A 17481-nucleotide genomic window follows, 5' to 3' on the forward strand; every position below is an offset into this window, starting at 1 on the left:
ACAGTAACAATGATAATGACCAACCCACGTACGTCACAACCCCATTTACATTTTTTAGGGGGACACTGATATATTTGATTAATTTTCTTTGTCCCACCTTCCTCTTCCCTGTGAACAGTTCAATATATACAAATAAAATGTGTTCATTCATTCAAATGGGAGTGTTTATATATATATATATATAAAAGATAGTTTAGAAAATGTTCAGGTTTTTTTCTTAAGGCGCAATCACATCCCTGACATATACACACACATACACATATATACACACACACACGCATATACACACATATACACACACACAGAATATGTCAACTGTCAACACTAATATGAGCGGGTATTCGTGTATGTATGTGTATACATACACTAATACCCGCTCATATTAGTGTCGACAGTTGTGTTATTTCTAGCTACAACAAAACATTTTCTTACATTTTATAAACACTTTGCAGTTGCTGAGAACCTGTTTGATAGAGAATATATCGGACTTCTCTTCCTGTTGATGTTGATGTTAAGTTCATATAGACACTGATTGTGTCAGTCCCATGGATCACACCCCTCAATTCCCCTTTTATAATAAATATAATAATACACTTTATTTGTATAGCACGTTTCAAGAATTGCAGCTCAAAGTGCTTCACAGCAGTAGAAGAAAAGACATAAAATAAGTATAAAACGAGCATAAAATAGATATCAGCTAAATAGATGAGGTCAAGGTGAGGCATAGAGCATTAGATGGTTCACGGAAGGGCAGATGATAAAGGATAAAACAGTGTTCTAACATAACCCTCTGAATCTGAGTGAGGCGGCACTAGACATGTTTTGCTAAACATTACATATCTTTGGAATCTGAATCAGGAGATTCTCTTCTCTCTGTGTGTCTCTCTGTTGCCCACAGGCTGGCTGGGAAGTAAGGCATAGGATCTTGAAATATCTAGATTGGTTGTTTTCTCTTTCGAATCTATCTGCAACTAATCTACCCTGTCTAATAATAATAATAATGACTTGGATTTATATAGCGCTCTTCACTGACCCAGAGCGCTTCACAGAGTCCATTATTCATTCATACACAGTCATACCGGTGGTGGTAAGCTACAATTGCAGCCAGAGCTGCCCTGAGGCAGACTCACGGAAGCGTGGCGAATAATCAACGCCTACGGCCCCTCCGACCACCACCAACATTCATTCACATGCATACACATTCATACGAGGCAAGTAGGTTAAGTGTCTTGCCCAAGGACACAACGGCAGTGGGATGGACATGGGCTTGAGCGGGATTCGAACCACCAACCCTTGGATCATTGGACAACCCGCTCTACCCCTGAGCCACGCCGCCTCTATGGTCACCTGGGCTGGGAGAACCAATGGATCAATGAATCAATTCTCTATAATCCACTGCACTCTGCAGATCGGACAGACACGCGCTGCTTGCGCGTAACAGAAGATAGAGAAAGGCACATGTCCCTGGTTTTATAATAAAATGGAAAAAAGACAAAGAGGTATAATGTTCAACAAGCATTGGAACTTGTTGTGGATGTTGGAGGATGATCCAGATCATATAAATGAAAAGGACTCTGAGCCAGAATGCTGGGACAGTGATGATGACAATCATGCGTTTGAAGCTATGGTTTGAAGTGGTCTGACAACTATTATAATGTATTGTGCAGCTTGAATGAAGATCACCTGTTGATGATTTGTGTGTGTAACTATGCTATTTGGATAAGATGCAGAGAGGGACACATGATGATAGGAGCCCACAACAGAAAAGGAGGAGAGCTATATGATGGAGGGGCGTGTGCAGGGCCGGACTTGGAAGATAATTCATACCGGGAGATATAGCGCGAAATATAGCCCCAGTCAGGCCACTTTTTAAGCGGGGGGTCTGGGGGTCCCCCACCAGGAACATTTTTGTTACAAAGACTTAATTTCCTGCATTCTGGTGAATTTTAGTGCATGTGAATCACAAACTAATGAGCCAACAATTGCTTAGTACAATGTACTGTTATGAACCTCAAATAAAACTATGCTACTCTCTCCACCTATTCAAACAGAGCAAGAGCACAATACCATATTCACTTTACTGATGCACTACCCATCAACAGTTAAAATAGCCCTTTACACAAACATTAAATAACAGACCTTTCATTACAATACTATAATAACAGTAGCCACTGCCAGAATAGTGACACATGTATCGCGTGTGGTGAGCACACGCATGCATGCACAACGAAGACAGAAGATTGCATTATCTCAATCATTTTAACTATAAAATGAGCTCAAAGTATCAGATCACTGACTGAAATTTCCAACAAAAAGCATCAATTGTCAAATAATATTGATCACATTAACTAGACTAGATGTTTTTGAGGAAATTAGAAATGGAACAACAACTTAACCCTTGTGTCTGATCAGATTCTTATTTTTTTTTATAACTTTGCAGTGATTATGTTTGTAGCCAATCAATATATGTGGCAAAGGTGTGTAATCTTTGAATTATCTTGGAATTATTTTGACTTTCTCTTTCATAAATTGTTTATTCAACTTCAGCCCCAATCATAACCACCACATATTGTTTTTTGTAATGTCACATTTAACAACTCCTTTCAGAAAAGTGGGAGTATTTCATTTTTAATCTGAAGTTGAATAAAAATTTTATGGAAAAGAAAGTGGGAAATTATTTCAACATATAATCTTTTTATGGCGTTTTTCAATTGAGTCCCCTAATATGGTAAGAGTATAACACTTTAGTTTTCAGACACAAGGGTTAAATTATTTATTTGTTTCTTGGCAGATTTAACATTGGGCTTTTGACAGGGGAGATGATGCATTGCATGGTAACGTTAGCTAACTAACATCCACATGTTTATTTTTATCACTGACTAACCTGCTGGTTCCTTGACCTTGGTGCAAGAAAATATTTGATAAATGTTGCCGGATTTAGCAGCATCTCCTGTAAGGGCCTTTCTTTTTCTTTGTTTTATCCCTCTCTCCTCCACCCTTTCTCTTTCTTCCACTGTCCATCTTGACATCAACGTTAATTGACTTTCGCTCTACTGTATCTCTCCCGAGTCCCTCACTACCTGGCTCACTGCCTGGCTGTTATTCTGCATCTGAGTGCCATCTGCCATTCCATTTGCCGCCTCCGCTGTCAATCAGTTGTATCGCCTGGTCCCGCCTCCACCAATCACAAGCGGCAGCACGGCTCCATCCGCGAGAGGGAGAGTGTCAGATAGTTCTCCAACTCTGTCGCAGACAGTGAAATCCTGGTTATTCCCCACCCACCTAGGTTATCTAACTATTGCGCCGCCACAACTAGAAACAATGGCCTGGCAATTTTTTTTTAATAATAATTATAATAAAAAAAAATTATAATATATATATATATATTTTTATTATTATTTTAAAAAGATTTGCAGGCCAGGCCACCGGGAAAACTCCCGGTGCTCCCGATGGCCAGTCTGGGCCTGTGTGTGTGTGGTGTGTGTGTGTGTGTGGTGTGTGTGTGTGTGTGATATCCACACTCTATGCAAATAAATGCCCAGAACAATATCCAAATAAATTGCTGTATTTGACTTACTAGGCTTCAGGCCAAGAGAGATATTATGCTTACTAGGCTTCAGATGAAGGGATATATTAGGTTTACGAGACTTCAGGCCAAGGGATATATTAGGCTTACTAGGCTTCAGGCCAATGTATATATATATACAGATGCAGCCATTAGGACTGTCTACCACCCTACCGCGGTGCCGACAGGGTTGATTTTGAGGTTGATTGCTGTTCTGTTATGTCACCAGGAGGCACAAAGCCTGACAGAACGGATCCCAATTTGCAGCGTTGATGGATAGCCACGGCGCTTCAGAAATAGGTCTCGAAAGCCATAGCACACATGAAGAATATTTATATCAATTTGACATCCAAAACTTATGATGAACTTAAGACAACCTTCCTCTAGGCCAGCGGTTCTCAAACTACGGGTCGCGACCCAAAGCGGGGGCATGGGTAGGTGACATTGGGGTCGCCCATTGGCAAGTAAAAATCTATATTTTGATTGATATTCCATATTCTATAATAATATTTCAAATTGCTTTTGTCCGGAAGGCAGAATTCAGTACTTTATCTACAAAACATTATTTTTAATCATCTTCCCTTCTTTAATTTGTTTATATTTGTACACATGATCTCAAAAAGATGCTGAACGAGCTCAGTGGCAGTTTTTCATATCTGGTCATTTTTTGCATGGTGTTATTCACTGTCAAAGATGCAAATAAAAATCATAATTTATATTCTCCTTTGTTTCATCACAATTTACTCAAGCCTAGTAACAGACACAGTATTTCTGACACTGGGAATCCTACGCATTGTTGATAAATGAGGGCCATTAAACAAGTAAAAGCCAAATACACAATCAAATTAAATTAATCTACAGCATTCCCATTAGTCCATCTAATTAATAATCAAATCAAAGATCCACCTCTAACCACACATTACACATCAGTTTTAACCACTCATCCTATCCTTCCTCACTTCTATGAGAATCCCATAGAGGCAGACGCCCGCCTTTTTCCGTAGCTACTGCTTTGCAAGAGGTGGGTATAAATGAGGGATGGGGGTAGGAAGGAAAGATGGGTGAGGGAGATCATCAAAGAGAGGGGGGAGGGGAGTCTTAACTTCCACACAGTGAAACTTGTTCATGAATTAGAGAGGGCCATGCAAACGTTCAATTCAAGTACAACTGCTGTATGAAAATTGCTCAAATTAATTTGAGATACAAGGTTTTTTCTGAATGTTTTTTTCTGAAAGGTGAAAAGATGGCTGTTCAAATGATGACAGGTTGTGACTGTGAAACAAATTTCAGATTCATCCTGGGAGTTTATTCATTATTAAAATGATAATTGCCTACCTGTCATGTACCCCTCCTCCCCAGGTTCATCATGCCAGGTGACTTGGACCTGGATGAAGTCCCCTACGAGGACATGCTGTCAGCCGAGGAGGAGATGGAGATGAAGAAGGAGAGAGAGAACAGCAAGAGACGAGAGCTGCTGGCCAAGGTCGACTTCAGGAGGTACAGTCAGACAGACAGACAATTAGCTAGTTAGTGAATTGACGGCGTCAGTCAGCATGTCGGTCAGTCAGATATTCAGCCAGCCTCTTGTCTTTCTGTCAATCAGTCAATCAATCCATCAATCAATCAATCAGTTGGACAGCCATTTGGTCAGTTAATCAATCAATCAATCAATCAACCAATCATTCAGTCAGCCAGTTATTGGCTGTAACTGCCATAAGCTGTGCAGTTCTTATCCGGTTTTTGGCTCAAACTCTGTGGACAGGTTGACCGTAAGCCAAGGACCTGTTGAAAATATTGTTCAAAGATCAATGACACTGATCAAAGTAAAAGTTGTAGCCATTGGTACTGAGGACTAAGATGGGACTGACTGAGGACTAAGATGGGACTGACTGAGGACTAAGATGGGACTGACTGAGGACTAAGATGGTACTGACTGAGGACTAAGATGGGACTGACTGAGGACTAAGATGGGACTGACTGAGGACTAAGATGGGACTGACTGAGGACTAAGATGGGACTGACTGAGGACTAAGATGGGACTGACTGAGGACTAAGATGGGACTGACTGAGGACTAAGATGGTACTGACTGAGGACTAAGATGGGACTGACTGAGGACTAAGATGGGACTGACTGAGGACTAAGATGGGACTGACTGAGGACTAAGATGGTACTGACTGAGGACTAAGATGGGACTGACTGAGGACTAAGATGGGACTGACTGAGGACTAAGATGGGACTGACTGAGGACTAAGATGGGACTGACTGAGGACTAAGATGGGACTGACTGAGGACTAAGATGGGACTGACTGAGGACTAAGATGGGACTGACTGAGGACTAAGATGGGACTGACTGAGGACTAAGATGGTACTGACTGAGGACTAAGATGGGACTGACTGAGGACTAAGATGGGACTGACTGAGGACTAAGATGGGACTGACTGAGGACTAAGATGGGACTGACTGAGGACTAAGATGGGACTGACTGAGGACTAAGATGGGACTGACTGAGGACTAAGATGGGACTGACTGAGGACTAAGATGGTACTGACTGAGGACTAAGATGGGACTGACTGAGGACTAAGATGGGACTGACTGGGGACTAAGATGGGACTGACTGAGGACTAAGATGGGACTGACTGAGGACTAAGATGGGACTGACTGAGGACTAAGATGGTACTGACTGAGGACTAAGATGGGACTGACTGAGGACTAAGATGGGACTGACTGAGGACTAAGATGGGACTGACTGAGGACTAAGATGGGACTGACTGAGGACTAAGATGGGACTGACTGAGGACTAAGATGGGACTGACTGAGGACTAAGATGGGACTGACTGAGGACTAAGATGGGACTGACTGAGGACTAAGATGGGACTGACTGAGGACTAAGATGGGACTGACTGAGGACTAAGATGGTACTGACTGAGGACTAAGATGGGACTGACTGAGGACTAAGATGGTACTGACTGAGGACTAAGATGGGACTGACTGAGGACTAAGATGGGACTGACTGAGGACTAAGATGGGACTGACTGAGGACTAAGATGGTACTGACTGAGGACTAAGATGGGACTGACTGAGGACTAAGATGGGACTGACTGAGGACTAAGATGGGACTGACTGAGGACTAAGATGGGACTGACTGAGGACTAAGATGGGACTGAGGACTAAGATGGGACTGACTGAGGACTAAGATGGGACTGACTGAGGACTAAGATGGGACTGACTGAGGACTAAGATGGGACTGACTGGGGACTAAGATGGGACTGACTGGGGACTAAGATGGTACTGACTGAGGACTAAGATGGGACTGACTGAGGACTAAGATGGGACTGACTGAGGACTAAGATGGGACTGACTGAGGACTAAGATGGTACTGACTGAGGACTAAGATGGTACTGACTGAGGACTAAGATGGGACTGACTGAGGACTAAGATGGGACTGACTGAGGACTAAGATGGTACTGACTGAGGACTAAGATGGGACTGACTGAGGACTAAGATGGGACTGACTGAGGACTAAGATGGGACTGACTGGGGACTAAGATGGGACTGACTGAGGACTAAGATGGGACTGACTGAGGACTAAGATGGGACTGACTGAGGACTAAGATGGGACTGACTGAGGACTAAGATGGGACTGACTGAGGACTAAGATGGGACTGACTGGGGACTAAGATGGGACTGACTGAGGACTAAGATGGTACTGACTGAGGACTAAGATGGGACTGACTGAGGACTAAGATGGGACTGACTGAGGACTAAGATGGGACTGACTGAGGACTAAGATGGTACTGACTGAGGACTAAGATGGGACTGACTGAGGACTAAGATGGGACTGAGGACTAAGATGGGACTGACTGAGGACTAAGATGGGACTGACTGAGGACTAAGATGGGACTGACTGAGGACTAAGATGGGACTGACTGGGGACTAAGATGGGACTGACTGAGGACTAAGATGGGACTGACTGAGGACTAAGATGGGACTGACTGAGGACTAAGATGGGACTGACTGAGGACTAAGATGGGACTGACTGAGGACTAAGATGGTACTGACTGAGGACTAAGATGGGACTGACTGAGGACTAAGATGGGACTGACTGAGGACTAAGATGGTACTGACTGAGGACTAAGATGGGACTGACTGAGGACTAAGATGGGACTGACTGAGGACTAAGATGGGACTGACTGAGGACTAAGATGGGACTGACTGAGGACTAAGATGGGACTGACTGAGGACTAAGATGGTACTGACTGAGGACTAAGATGGGACTGACTGAGGACTAAGATGGTACTGACTGAGGACTAAGATGGGACTGAGGACTAAGATGGGACTGACTGAGGACTAAGATGGGACTGACTGAGGACTAAGATGGTACTGACTGAGGACTAAGATGGGACTGAGGACTAAGATGGGACTGACTGAGGACTAAGATGGGACTGAGGACTAAGATGGGACTGACTGAGGACTAAGATGGGACTGACTGAGGACTAAGATGGGACTGACTGAGGACTAAGATGGGACTGACTGAGGACTAAGATGGTACTGACTGAGGACTAAGATGGGACTGACTGAGGACTAAGATGGGACTGACTGGGGACTAAGATGGTACTGACTGAGGACTAAGATGGGACTGACTGAGGACTAAGATGGGACTGACTGAGGACTAAGATGGGACTGACTGGGGACTAAGATGGGACTGACTGAGGACTAAGATGGTACTGACTGAGGACTAAAGATGGGACTGACTGAGGACTAAGATGGGACTGACTGAGGACTAAGATGGGACTGACTGAGGACTAAGATGGGACTGACTGAGGACTAAGATGGGACTGACTGGGGACTAAGATGGGACTGACTGAGGACTAAGATGGTACTGACTGAGGACTAAGATGGGACTGACTGAGGACTAAGATGGGACTGACTGAGGACTAAGATGGGACTGACTGAGGACTAAGATGGTACTGACTGAGGACTAAGATGGGACTGACTGAGGACTAAGATGGGACTGAGGACTAAGATGGGACTGACTGAGGACTAAGATGGGACTGACTGAGGACTAAGATGGGACTGACTGAGGACTAAGATGGGACTGACTGGGGACTAAGATGGGACTGACTGAGGACTAAGATGGGACTGACTGAGGACTAAGATGGGACTGACTGAGGACTAAGATGGGACTGACTGAGGACTAAGATGGGACTGAGGACTAAGATGGGACTGAGGACTAAGATGGGACTGAGGACTAAGATGGGACTGACTGAGGACTAAGATGGGACTGACTGAGGACACAACGGCTGCGGGCCATTGGAAGCTATAGATTGGTTGAATTCTAAGATATAATTCTGAGAAACAATTCCAAAAATAAATCGTACACCAGAAAGGGTTAACGAAGCGTTTTCATTTCGTTTGAGGACTTTGAACGTGAGCCAGAGCTTCTCCAGGGCCTCGGTTCTCACTGACCCCTAACCCTTATCCCTGACCCCTAACCCTTATCACTGACCCCTAACCCTTATCCCTGACCCTTATCACTGACCCCTATCCCTTATCACTGACCCTTATCACTGACTCCTAACCCTTATCCCTGACCCTTATCACTGACCCCTAACCCTTATCCCTGACCCCTAACCCTTATCACTGACCCCTATCCCTTATCACTGACCCCTAACCCTTATCCCTGACCCTTATCACTGACCCCTAACCCTTATCACTGACCCTTATCACTGACCTCTAACCCTTATCACTGACCCTTATCACTGACCCCTATCCCTTATCACTGACCCCTAACCCTTATCCCTGACCCCTAACCCTTATCACTGACCCTTATCACTGACCCCTATCCCTTATCACTGACCCCTAACCCTTATCCCTGACCCCTAACCCTTATCACTGACCCTTATCACTGATGAGCTATTGTGTTGCCACCTATGGCCGAAAAACAAACAAACAAATCTTTCTGAATAGTCGCAATGATGTGTCAGTCCCAGTATCAGTTATGCAGTAGTCTCCACTCTCCAGATTGAACTCTAGCTTGTTTTTAGAGAGGTGGGAACCATCCCAGAGTTGAGAGAAGAGTTGATATGATTGCCGCTTGGACTGGGAGGATGTCCGGTGCACTGGTCCGGATGAGTGGGGAGGGTGTCGGGTCCAGCTGGCATGCAGTGGGACTGTAGTGAGTAGTAGTCGCCTATTCTCAGTCCTTGCCCCACAATGGTGGAATGAACTACCCACCCCAGTTAGGACAGCCGAAACACGTCCAATCTTTCGCCGTCGACTAAAGACTCACTTCTTCAACCATTATCTGAATTAAAAAAAAAAAAAAAAAAAAAAAAAAAATCTAACCCTAACTAACCATACTGTCATGCACTTGTCCTAATAAACTAACCTACACTGTAGCACTCAACACTTTGATGAACATTGTTACTCAGCTGATAGAGTTGTGCTCTTCCTGATGGCTTGTCGTACAGAACTTGTAAGTCGCTTTGGATAAAAGCGTCAGCTAAATGACTAAATGTAAATGTAAATGTAAATGTAATGGGTTTTCAAAGCAGAAGCGCTGCGCTCTGCTCCACAGTGTCACACCGCATCAAGTCCTCTGTTGAAAACAATGATCTAGCTCAGCTCTGTGCTTGCTGCCCGGGGTGTAAAGTACTTGAGTGATTGTACTTCGTTACAATACTTAAGTACTGTTTTGGGGGATTTGTACTTTTACTTGAGTATTATTAGGTTTGTATACTTGTACTTTTACTCAATTACATTCCAGACAAAAAAAACATACTTTTTACTCCTTACATTTAAAATGCAGACCTAGAAAGTACAAATCTCACAGGTCCAACCATTTTAATTAGTATATTTGTTTCTCTGGCCGAACTAACGCTAATGTTATTAATCCTGCGGCCGCACTTTATTTAAAAACAGCCAATCAAATCCCTATCATGGAAAATGAACCCGCCCATACCCATGCTGATTGGTCCCTGTGCAAGACTAGAAAGCGGGGATCTTTGATTAAACACCTGCTATCAGAAGAATAGACAGTCAGAGAAAAAGTTTTAACTTTTTCTTTTTAGTATGTTTAAAAGTAGAAACTTTTACTCAAGTGTGTTTTTAGCCAGATACTCTGACTTTTACTTGAGTACGATTTTGAGACGGTACCCATACTTTCACTTAAGTATAATTTCTGGGTACTTGTTACACCCCTGCTTGCGGCAGACTTGCGCGTGTGGTTTGAACGCCCCTTGAAGTGCTGCTACCCTGACGTGATCGCTCACACAGAGGGACACAGGCCAAGTAGCCATATATTTTACATAAATTTTACTGTAAAGAAAGGAAGCAATTATGTAACGAGTAACATAACTGCTCCCAGGGAGTAATAACTAAAGTAACTAATTATGTTACTTGTGAAATGAGTAACACGGAATATATTACCTTTTTTTGAGTAACGAGTCCAGCACTTCTGACAGGCTTAACGATTTCAAGGGGATTTGTTTTTTTGAAAGAAAGATCGAGAGATTAGGAAAGAGAGAGAGGGAGATGCAGAGAGTGTTTTATTAAAATCATGGAACATAATTGTTATGAGTAAACAAAATTCATTAGATTGGACATTTTGATTAATTATATCAAGCGGATAAGGAGAAATGTGGCACTACAGATGAATGTTATTTCAGAACGCACCGTCTATTGAGTAACAGACAACAGAGGACTTAATGAAGACGAGACAAAAGGGAAGAGAGGTGGATGACTTTTCTAAGAAAGAGAGAGAACGAGAGGAGACTTAATGAAGAGAATGCAAAAGGGAAGAGAGGTGGATGACTTTTCCAAGAAAGAGAGAGAGAGAGAGAGGGGGGGGAGTGCTGGTGGAGATTAGTGGCTAATCTGTTGGAGATAATTTATGCCTTTGTTGTCGTGTGCCCAGGGACAGACTAATGAAAACCCTTTTAGTGATTACTGATCATCCTGCACAGCGTGCCACACACACACACTCACTCACATACACACGCACACACGCACGCACACACACACGCACACACGCACACACGCACACATATAGCATCGATGGCCACATTGTACTTTCTTCTATATTCTCTTTCTATATTGTTATTCAGGCATAACAGCAGCCACTAGATAATTTAATCACGTCCTGTAGGAACCATCTCTCTCTCTCTCTCTCTCTCTCTCTCTCTCTCTCTCTCTCTCTCTCTCTCTCTCTCTCTCTCTCTCTCTCTCTCTCTCTCTCTCTCTCTCTCTCTCTCTCTCTCTCTCTCTCTCTCTCTCTCTCTCTTCTCTCTCTCTATCTATGCATATATATATAACTCTCTCTTTCACCTCTTGATTTTCTTAAAGGGGCACTGCTGATTTATTTTGCACATAATCCCACACATACCCCAGAGCCATTTCTCACATGTGAATTCAGTTTGACGTGAGCATGATTATGCCCTCCAGTGGTGGACGCTGAATCCTTGTGTTGTATTGCTAAGTGTGTTGTGTTGCTAAGTGTGTTGTGTTGTATTGCTAAGTGTGTTGTATTGCTAAGTGTGTTGTGTTGTATTGCTAAGTGTGTTGTGTTGTAAGTGTTGCTATGTTTTCATCTCCATCATTTCATTGAGCTGTAATTAACACAAGCATGACATCCCCACAGGACATATTCATCCTCATTGATTCTCAATTGCTGTCAAACTAATCAATGTGTTCAAAACTGTTCGAGGCATATTAAGTAGTTTCAGCCACAACATGTAACTAGAGCAGCACACACACCATGTGTAGAGCAACACAACATGTAACTAGAGCAACACACACACCATGTGTAGAGCAACACAACATGTAACTAGAGCAACACACACACCATGTGTAGAGCAACACAACATGTAACTAGAGCTCCACACACCAACACATAGGAAGTGCTGACAACATTGACAACATGACAACATTTTTAATGGTAAGTTTGATATGACATTGCTGGATCCTGAGTCATATTTGATCTGCAATGCCTAGTGTTACAGTGTGATCTGAACTAGTTTGATTTGGACAGCATTTGTAAACGGCACAGTGTGCGATAATGTGCAAAATAAATCAGTTTTTTTTTTAAGTGTCCCTTTAACCACTTAACGTTCCGGACACACCGTTGCAGGCCGGCGTTTGATTGACACACCGCTCGACCTATTACGTGCTTCCAATCTCGGGTTATATGACCAAACAGCCAACGAGTGTCAGTTTCGAAAAAGTTACCACCTCCGGTTCCGCCTCTCGATGACTGGACCAATCACCACTGACCATGGACATGATTGACCATTTGTGTAGCCAATGAAATTCTGAAAAGAATGACATCTTACTTCTTTTTTTTATCCACTTTTTCTCCTTATTTTCTATTTTTCTCCCATCCCAATTTCGCCTCGCCAATTCTCCCTTCAATTCTCCCCTCCCCTGTCTCGAACGTTGCTAGACTATGCCTCCCACTGGTCGGCTGCAGTGAGGACCAAGCCTTGCATCACGTGTCCCATCTGGTACACGAGGAGGCAGCTGTCGCATCTTTTCACCTGAACAGCGCGATCTCTTAGTGGCGAGGAGTAACGCGTGGGAGGCTCACGCTGCCCCCGATACTTCCTGATTCTGCTGTACAGGCGCACCAACCGACCTGTAGGAGTCGCTGTCCACAACGTCCAATCCCCACCCACCGGCTTTCCCACCCTCTAACACTGCCAATTGTATTAGTATGAACGACCAGCCAAGCCGGTAGCAACGCCGAGAGCTGGGCTCGAACCCAGCATCTCCTGCGTTAGTGGCGAGCGCCTTGCCCACTGCGCCACTCAGCCGCCCGAATTACATCTTACTTGAGTTTGTTTTCTGAGACTGAGAAGGTAAAGCACAAGGTAAAGCGTACCGTACACAAGATAATGCACATGCGCCTATCTCTCTGGAGCGCAAATTGCGCTAATCTGTTGTTGATCTGTTGTTGATCTATTGTTGTGTGAGAAGGGGGTGAGAAGGGGTGGGGGGGGTGTATGTTACAAGAGATTAGTGGGGGAGAGGGGACTGAGGTACTAATCTCACACATTTTGGGGAAAACGCCTAAACATACCATTACATAAAGATGTGTAAAACACAAATTATTTGTGATATTGTTATCAACTTTGGACATGCTCTAGGTGAGACTTCAGGCTATGGCCCCAGCAGTGTGTTCAGCTAATAACTATAGAGTAGATAGATCTGCAGGCATCCGTTTGCAAAATAATTCAGACGAAAATTTAAAAAAAATATTATTTCAGTGTGTTCAAACCTCTAACTCTTATGACATCTGCTACAGATGAATAGCATCCAATTTACTTTCAGTATGCAATCGACAGGCGTTTTATGCTACATGTGCAGGCCTGTTAAGGGTTAAAGTCCCCTCTTCCCTGGATATCTTCTCCTTATCTCGCCCGCATTCATTCAATGGTGGATCTATACATGTGTGAGCACATCTGAAGCATGTGTGCGTGTGTATACAGTATAAAGTGTGTGTGTGTGTGTGTGTGTGTGTGTGTGTGTGTGTGTGTGTGTGTGTGTGTGTGTGTGTGTGTGTGTGTGTGTGTGTGTGTGTGTGTGTGTGTGTGTGTGTGTGTGTGTGTGTGTGTGTGTGTGTGTGTGTGTGTGTGTGTGTGTGTGTGTGTGTGTGTGTGTGTGTGTGTGTGTGTGTGTGTGTATATATGTGTGTGTGTACCGTATGTGAATATATATATATATGTATGTGTGTATGTTGACAGTGGGTCTTTCTCTTGATGGATCTAGCCGTGCTGTCCTGGGTCCTGCTGCAGCTTGGGACTGAGACAGATAATAATTCTCTTAATTTCTTTTTAATTACACTGCCATTACAGAAATGTCTCGATATCGATCAGAGTTGCTCTGAGTGTGTGTGTGTGTGTGTCTGTATTCCTATCTGCATTTGCATGGTCTGTGCGACTTGCGTATGTATGTGTAATGTGTGTGTCGGTTGTGTAGTATGTATATAATAATAATAATAATAATAAATAATAAATGTATTTATATAGCACCTTTCATACATGGATTGCAGCTCAAATGCTTCACAGCAAATAGCATAACATGAACATAGGCATACAATTAGTGTTGTGAAGGATCAGATTAAACCGAATATATATATTTATTTATGGATATATATTTAATAGTATTTGTATATCGTTTGATATCCCTTGTATATTCCTTGTACATATACACTGAATATCCCTTTAGTCTACTAACAGCCCATAATAGTTTCATTCTCTCATTGGACAAGAACTTGGCGCCAGCAGCCAAGCCCCTTGGTTCAAGTTCAATCGTGCCGACGAACATGTCGTTACTAGCCCCGGTTCCGCGTAGGAATACGTCTGGCGAAATACGAATGGTACTATTTGTTCACAGCGCATATATATATGGCGCAAGTAAAGTAGAACTTTCTTTTAGTCCCTTAGCCCTTAGTTCTTTACCCTCCAACCTAGTGGCAAGACGTTAAGCCTTACCCACGATACACGTGTGGTGCAGTATGGTCAACTTGGCCTCAGAATGGCATTGAGACATCGTGTGGATTAATAGTTGAATTGTCATAGTTTGGCACTATACCGTCGAGTGGGACGTATTTCTATTAAGTTAATAATAGTCTATTATGTATGGTGCATCGTTCGGTTAGAGTTATAAAGTGAGCAGTACCCCCATCATTTCCTCGCGTTATCTAGAGTCTTAACCAGGCTGGGCAGACCACGTGTGGTGCTTTCATCCGAGGAGTTCTGGGCCAGGACGAGTGGACCTGCACATTGGATTACCTTACCCGGACGACGGCGAGCCCTACACGGCTTGGATTATCTACTTGCTTTGGGTGCTTTGATTATGCCATGGATAACAGCCAACACTGGTAAGTGTTGGAACTACCCCCGAGAGGAGTCCAGGTGAGACGGCGCTCTAACCCGAGTGAGGTCGCCTCACGTCTCTTCGTTGTAGACCGGCAGCTACCGTCTACAAGAGGGCCCAGCTGTATTCATCTGTGGACCAAGGTTCTGTGGGCACCGTGTTCAGCACTCTGAATTCTCCCAAGAAATCGTTGGCCAGATGGGATATCGCCAGCGGCTCTCCTAACCCCCCCCCCCCTACTGACTTACAACCAGCGGGACCCCCTTTAGTGTATCCAGCTATAATCATTTAAGTACCATCGCTATAGTTCCCTAAAGAACCAGGTTGTATACTTGCTTCCTGCGTAACCAGAGATTGGACATTCAATGTTGATTTGCCTACGAATACTCATTTGCCTTACAAGTGCATTCAAATCATAAATGTCATTAAGTGAACGTTGTATATACCCTTTGCTATATATTAAATATTCGATTTATACATTTGTGTGGACTTGGTTTCATGGTGGGAAAGTGTTCATCATATCTATATCATGTACTGTGTGGCCAGTAGTTAAAGTACATAAAGCGGTAGTGGTTTAATGATACCATACTTATCAATACAGTCAGGGAATTGTACCCCTCAGTTACAATTAGCATACAGTTGACAGAATAAAATCTATGCATAAAGTGCAGACATAAGAATAGGTATAAAAGACAATAAAAGTAGTGCAACATAGAACATGTAGACATAGCAATAAGCATAAAATAAGTACAATAAGTACAGTGTTGCTCGAAAGCATGTGGACCCCCCCGGGAACAGCCAGTCCCCCAAACACCCCACACATCAATCCTCACCACATCCCCATCCGAGACACACCCCCTGATAAAGCACGCCATGACCGAAGGAAAACGCAAACAGCATGCGCGCCACTCACACTGCCATGCACGGCCACAGCAATGCCACTCCCGGGGGCCGCACCGTTTCGCCCAGTGCCGGTGACCTCACCACATGATATTGTCTAGGCTTACTCACGTTCGTTTGACTGTTTCTCTCAAAGCAAAGTTCTTTTGGCAGCAAAGTGTGTTACTGATGTCAACAGCTGACAGGAAATAAACATCCAAGCTGTTTCCCTAGCAACGGTAGCAAGCTAGCTGTCAAACGAGAAGGGATGTTGACACGGTATGAATACACAAATCACTAGCTAATCTGTGTGTGTGTGTGTGTGTGTGGGTTGTGTAGTATATATGTTTGTGGGTTGTGTAGTATGTATATATATGTGTGTGTTTGCGGGTTGTGTAGTATGTATATATATATGTGTGTGTTTGTTTGTGGGTTGTGTAGTATGTATATATATATGCGTGTGTGTGTGTTGTGTAGTATATATGTGTGTGTGTTGTGTAGTATATGTATGTGTGTTGTGTAGTATATATGTGTGTGTGTTGTGTAGTATGTATCAAGTCAAGTCAAGCGATTGTGCAATAATACAAGTAATAAGAATAAGACATTTGTGCAATAATACAAGTAATAAGAATAAGACATAACGGTTATAATGTACATAAAGTTTACAAAAAGCATGTTAAGACATGCTAAGCTCCTGCGATAGTGCAATACACTGTTAGCTACGGATGATACACTGGGTCTTATGTACACTACTATACAATACTGTCCTATACAATCTACAGTTATATTATATATCCTTATGCTATCTTGCTGTATCCATCTATTTACTATACAAGAACCACTCCTGTTCTTTTTTATTTTTTTAAAGTGACCTTTCCATTGTGTAAAGTGACCATTGAGTGTGAGCGTGTGCAGCGTGTGTGTTCGTGCTAAAGTGACTGTTAGTGTGTGAGCGTATACAGTATGTGTGTTGTGTGTGTGCTCATGTGTGCTTGTGTGAGAGTTCAGTGTTCAAGACTCTGATGGCCTGGGGGAAGAAGCTGAGTCGAAGTCTCTCTGTCCTAGTTGCTGGTGTGCACAGGCGTTTGCCTGACCGCAGCAGCATGAACAGGCTGTTATTGGGGTGGTGAGGATCTTTCATTATTCTGCAGGCTCTGGATTT

At 43.4% G+C, this 17481-nt stretch overlaps 1 protein-coding gene across 1 annotated transcript in view; it reads left to right on the forward strand.

Annotated features, from left to right (window-relative positions):
• The window catches only part of LOC311228417 (NBAS subunit of NRZ tethering complex-like), a gene marked incomplete at its 3' end in the record, with an annotated part of 401827 nt that overhangs the window by 120427 nt on the left and 263919 nt on the right, over positions 1-17481 (forward strand). Inside the window, 1 exon segment of the mRNA XM_084314324.1 lies at positions 4925-5062. Within this exon segment, the coding sequence (XP_084170450.1) occupies positions 4925-5062 (138 nt within the window).

Source organism: Notolepis coatsorum, assembly GCF_963971535.1.
Source record: "Notolepis coatsorum genome assembly, chromosome: 5".
Lineage (NCBI taxonomy): Eukaryota > Metazoa > Chordata > Actinopteri > Aulopiformes > Paralepididae > Notolepis > Notolepis coatsorum.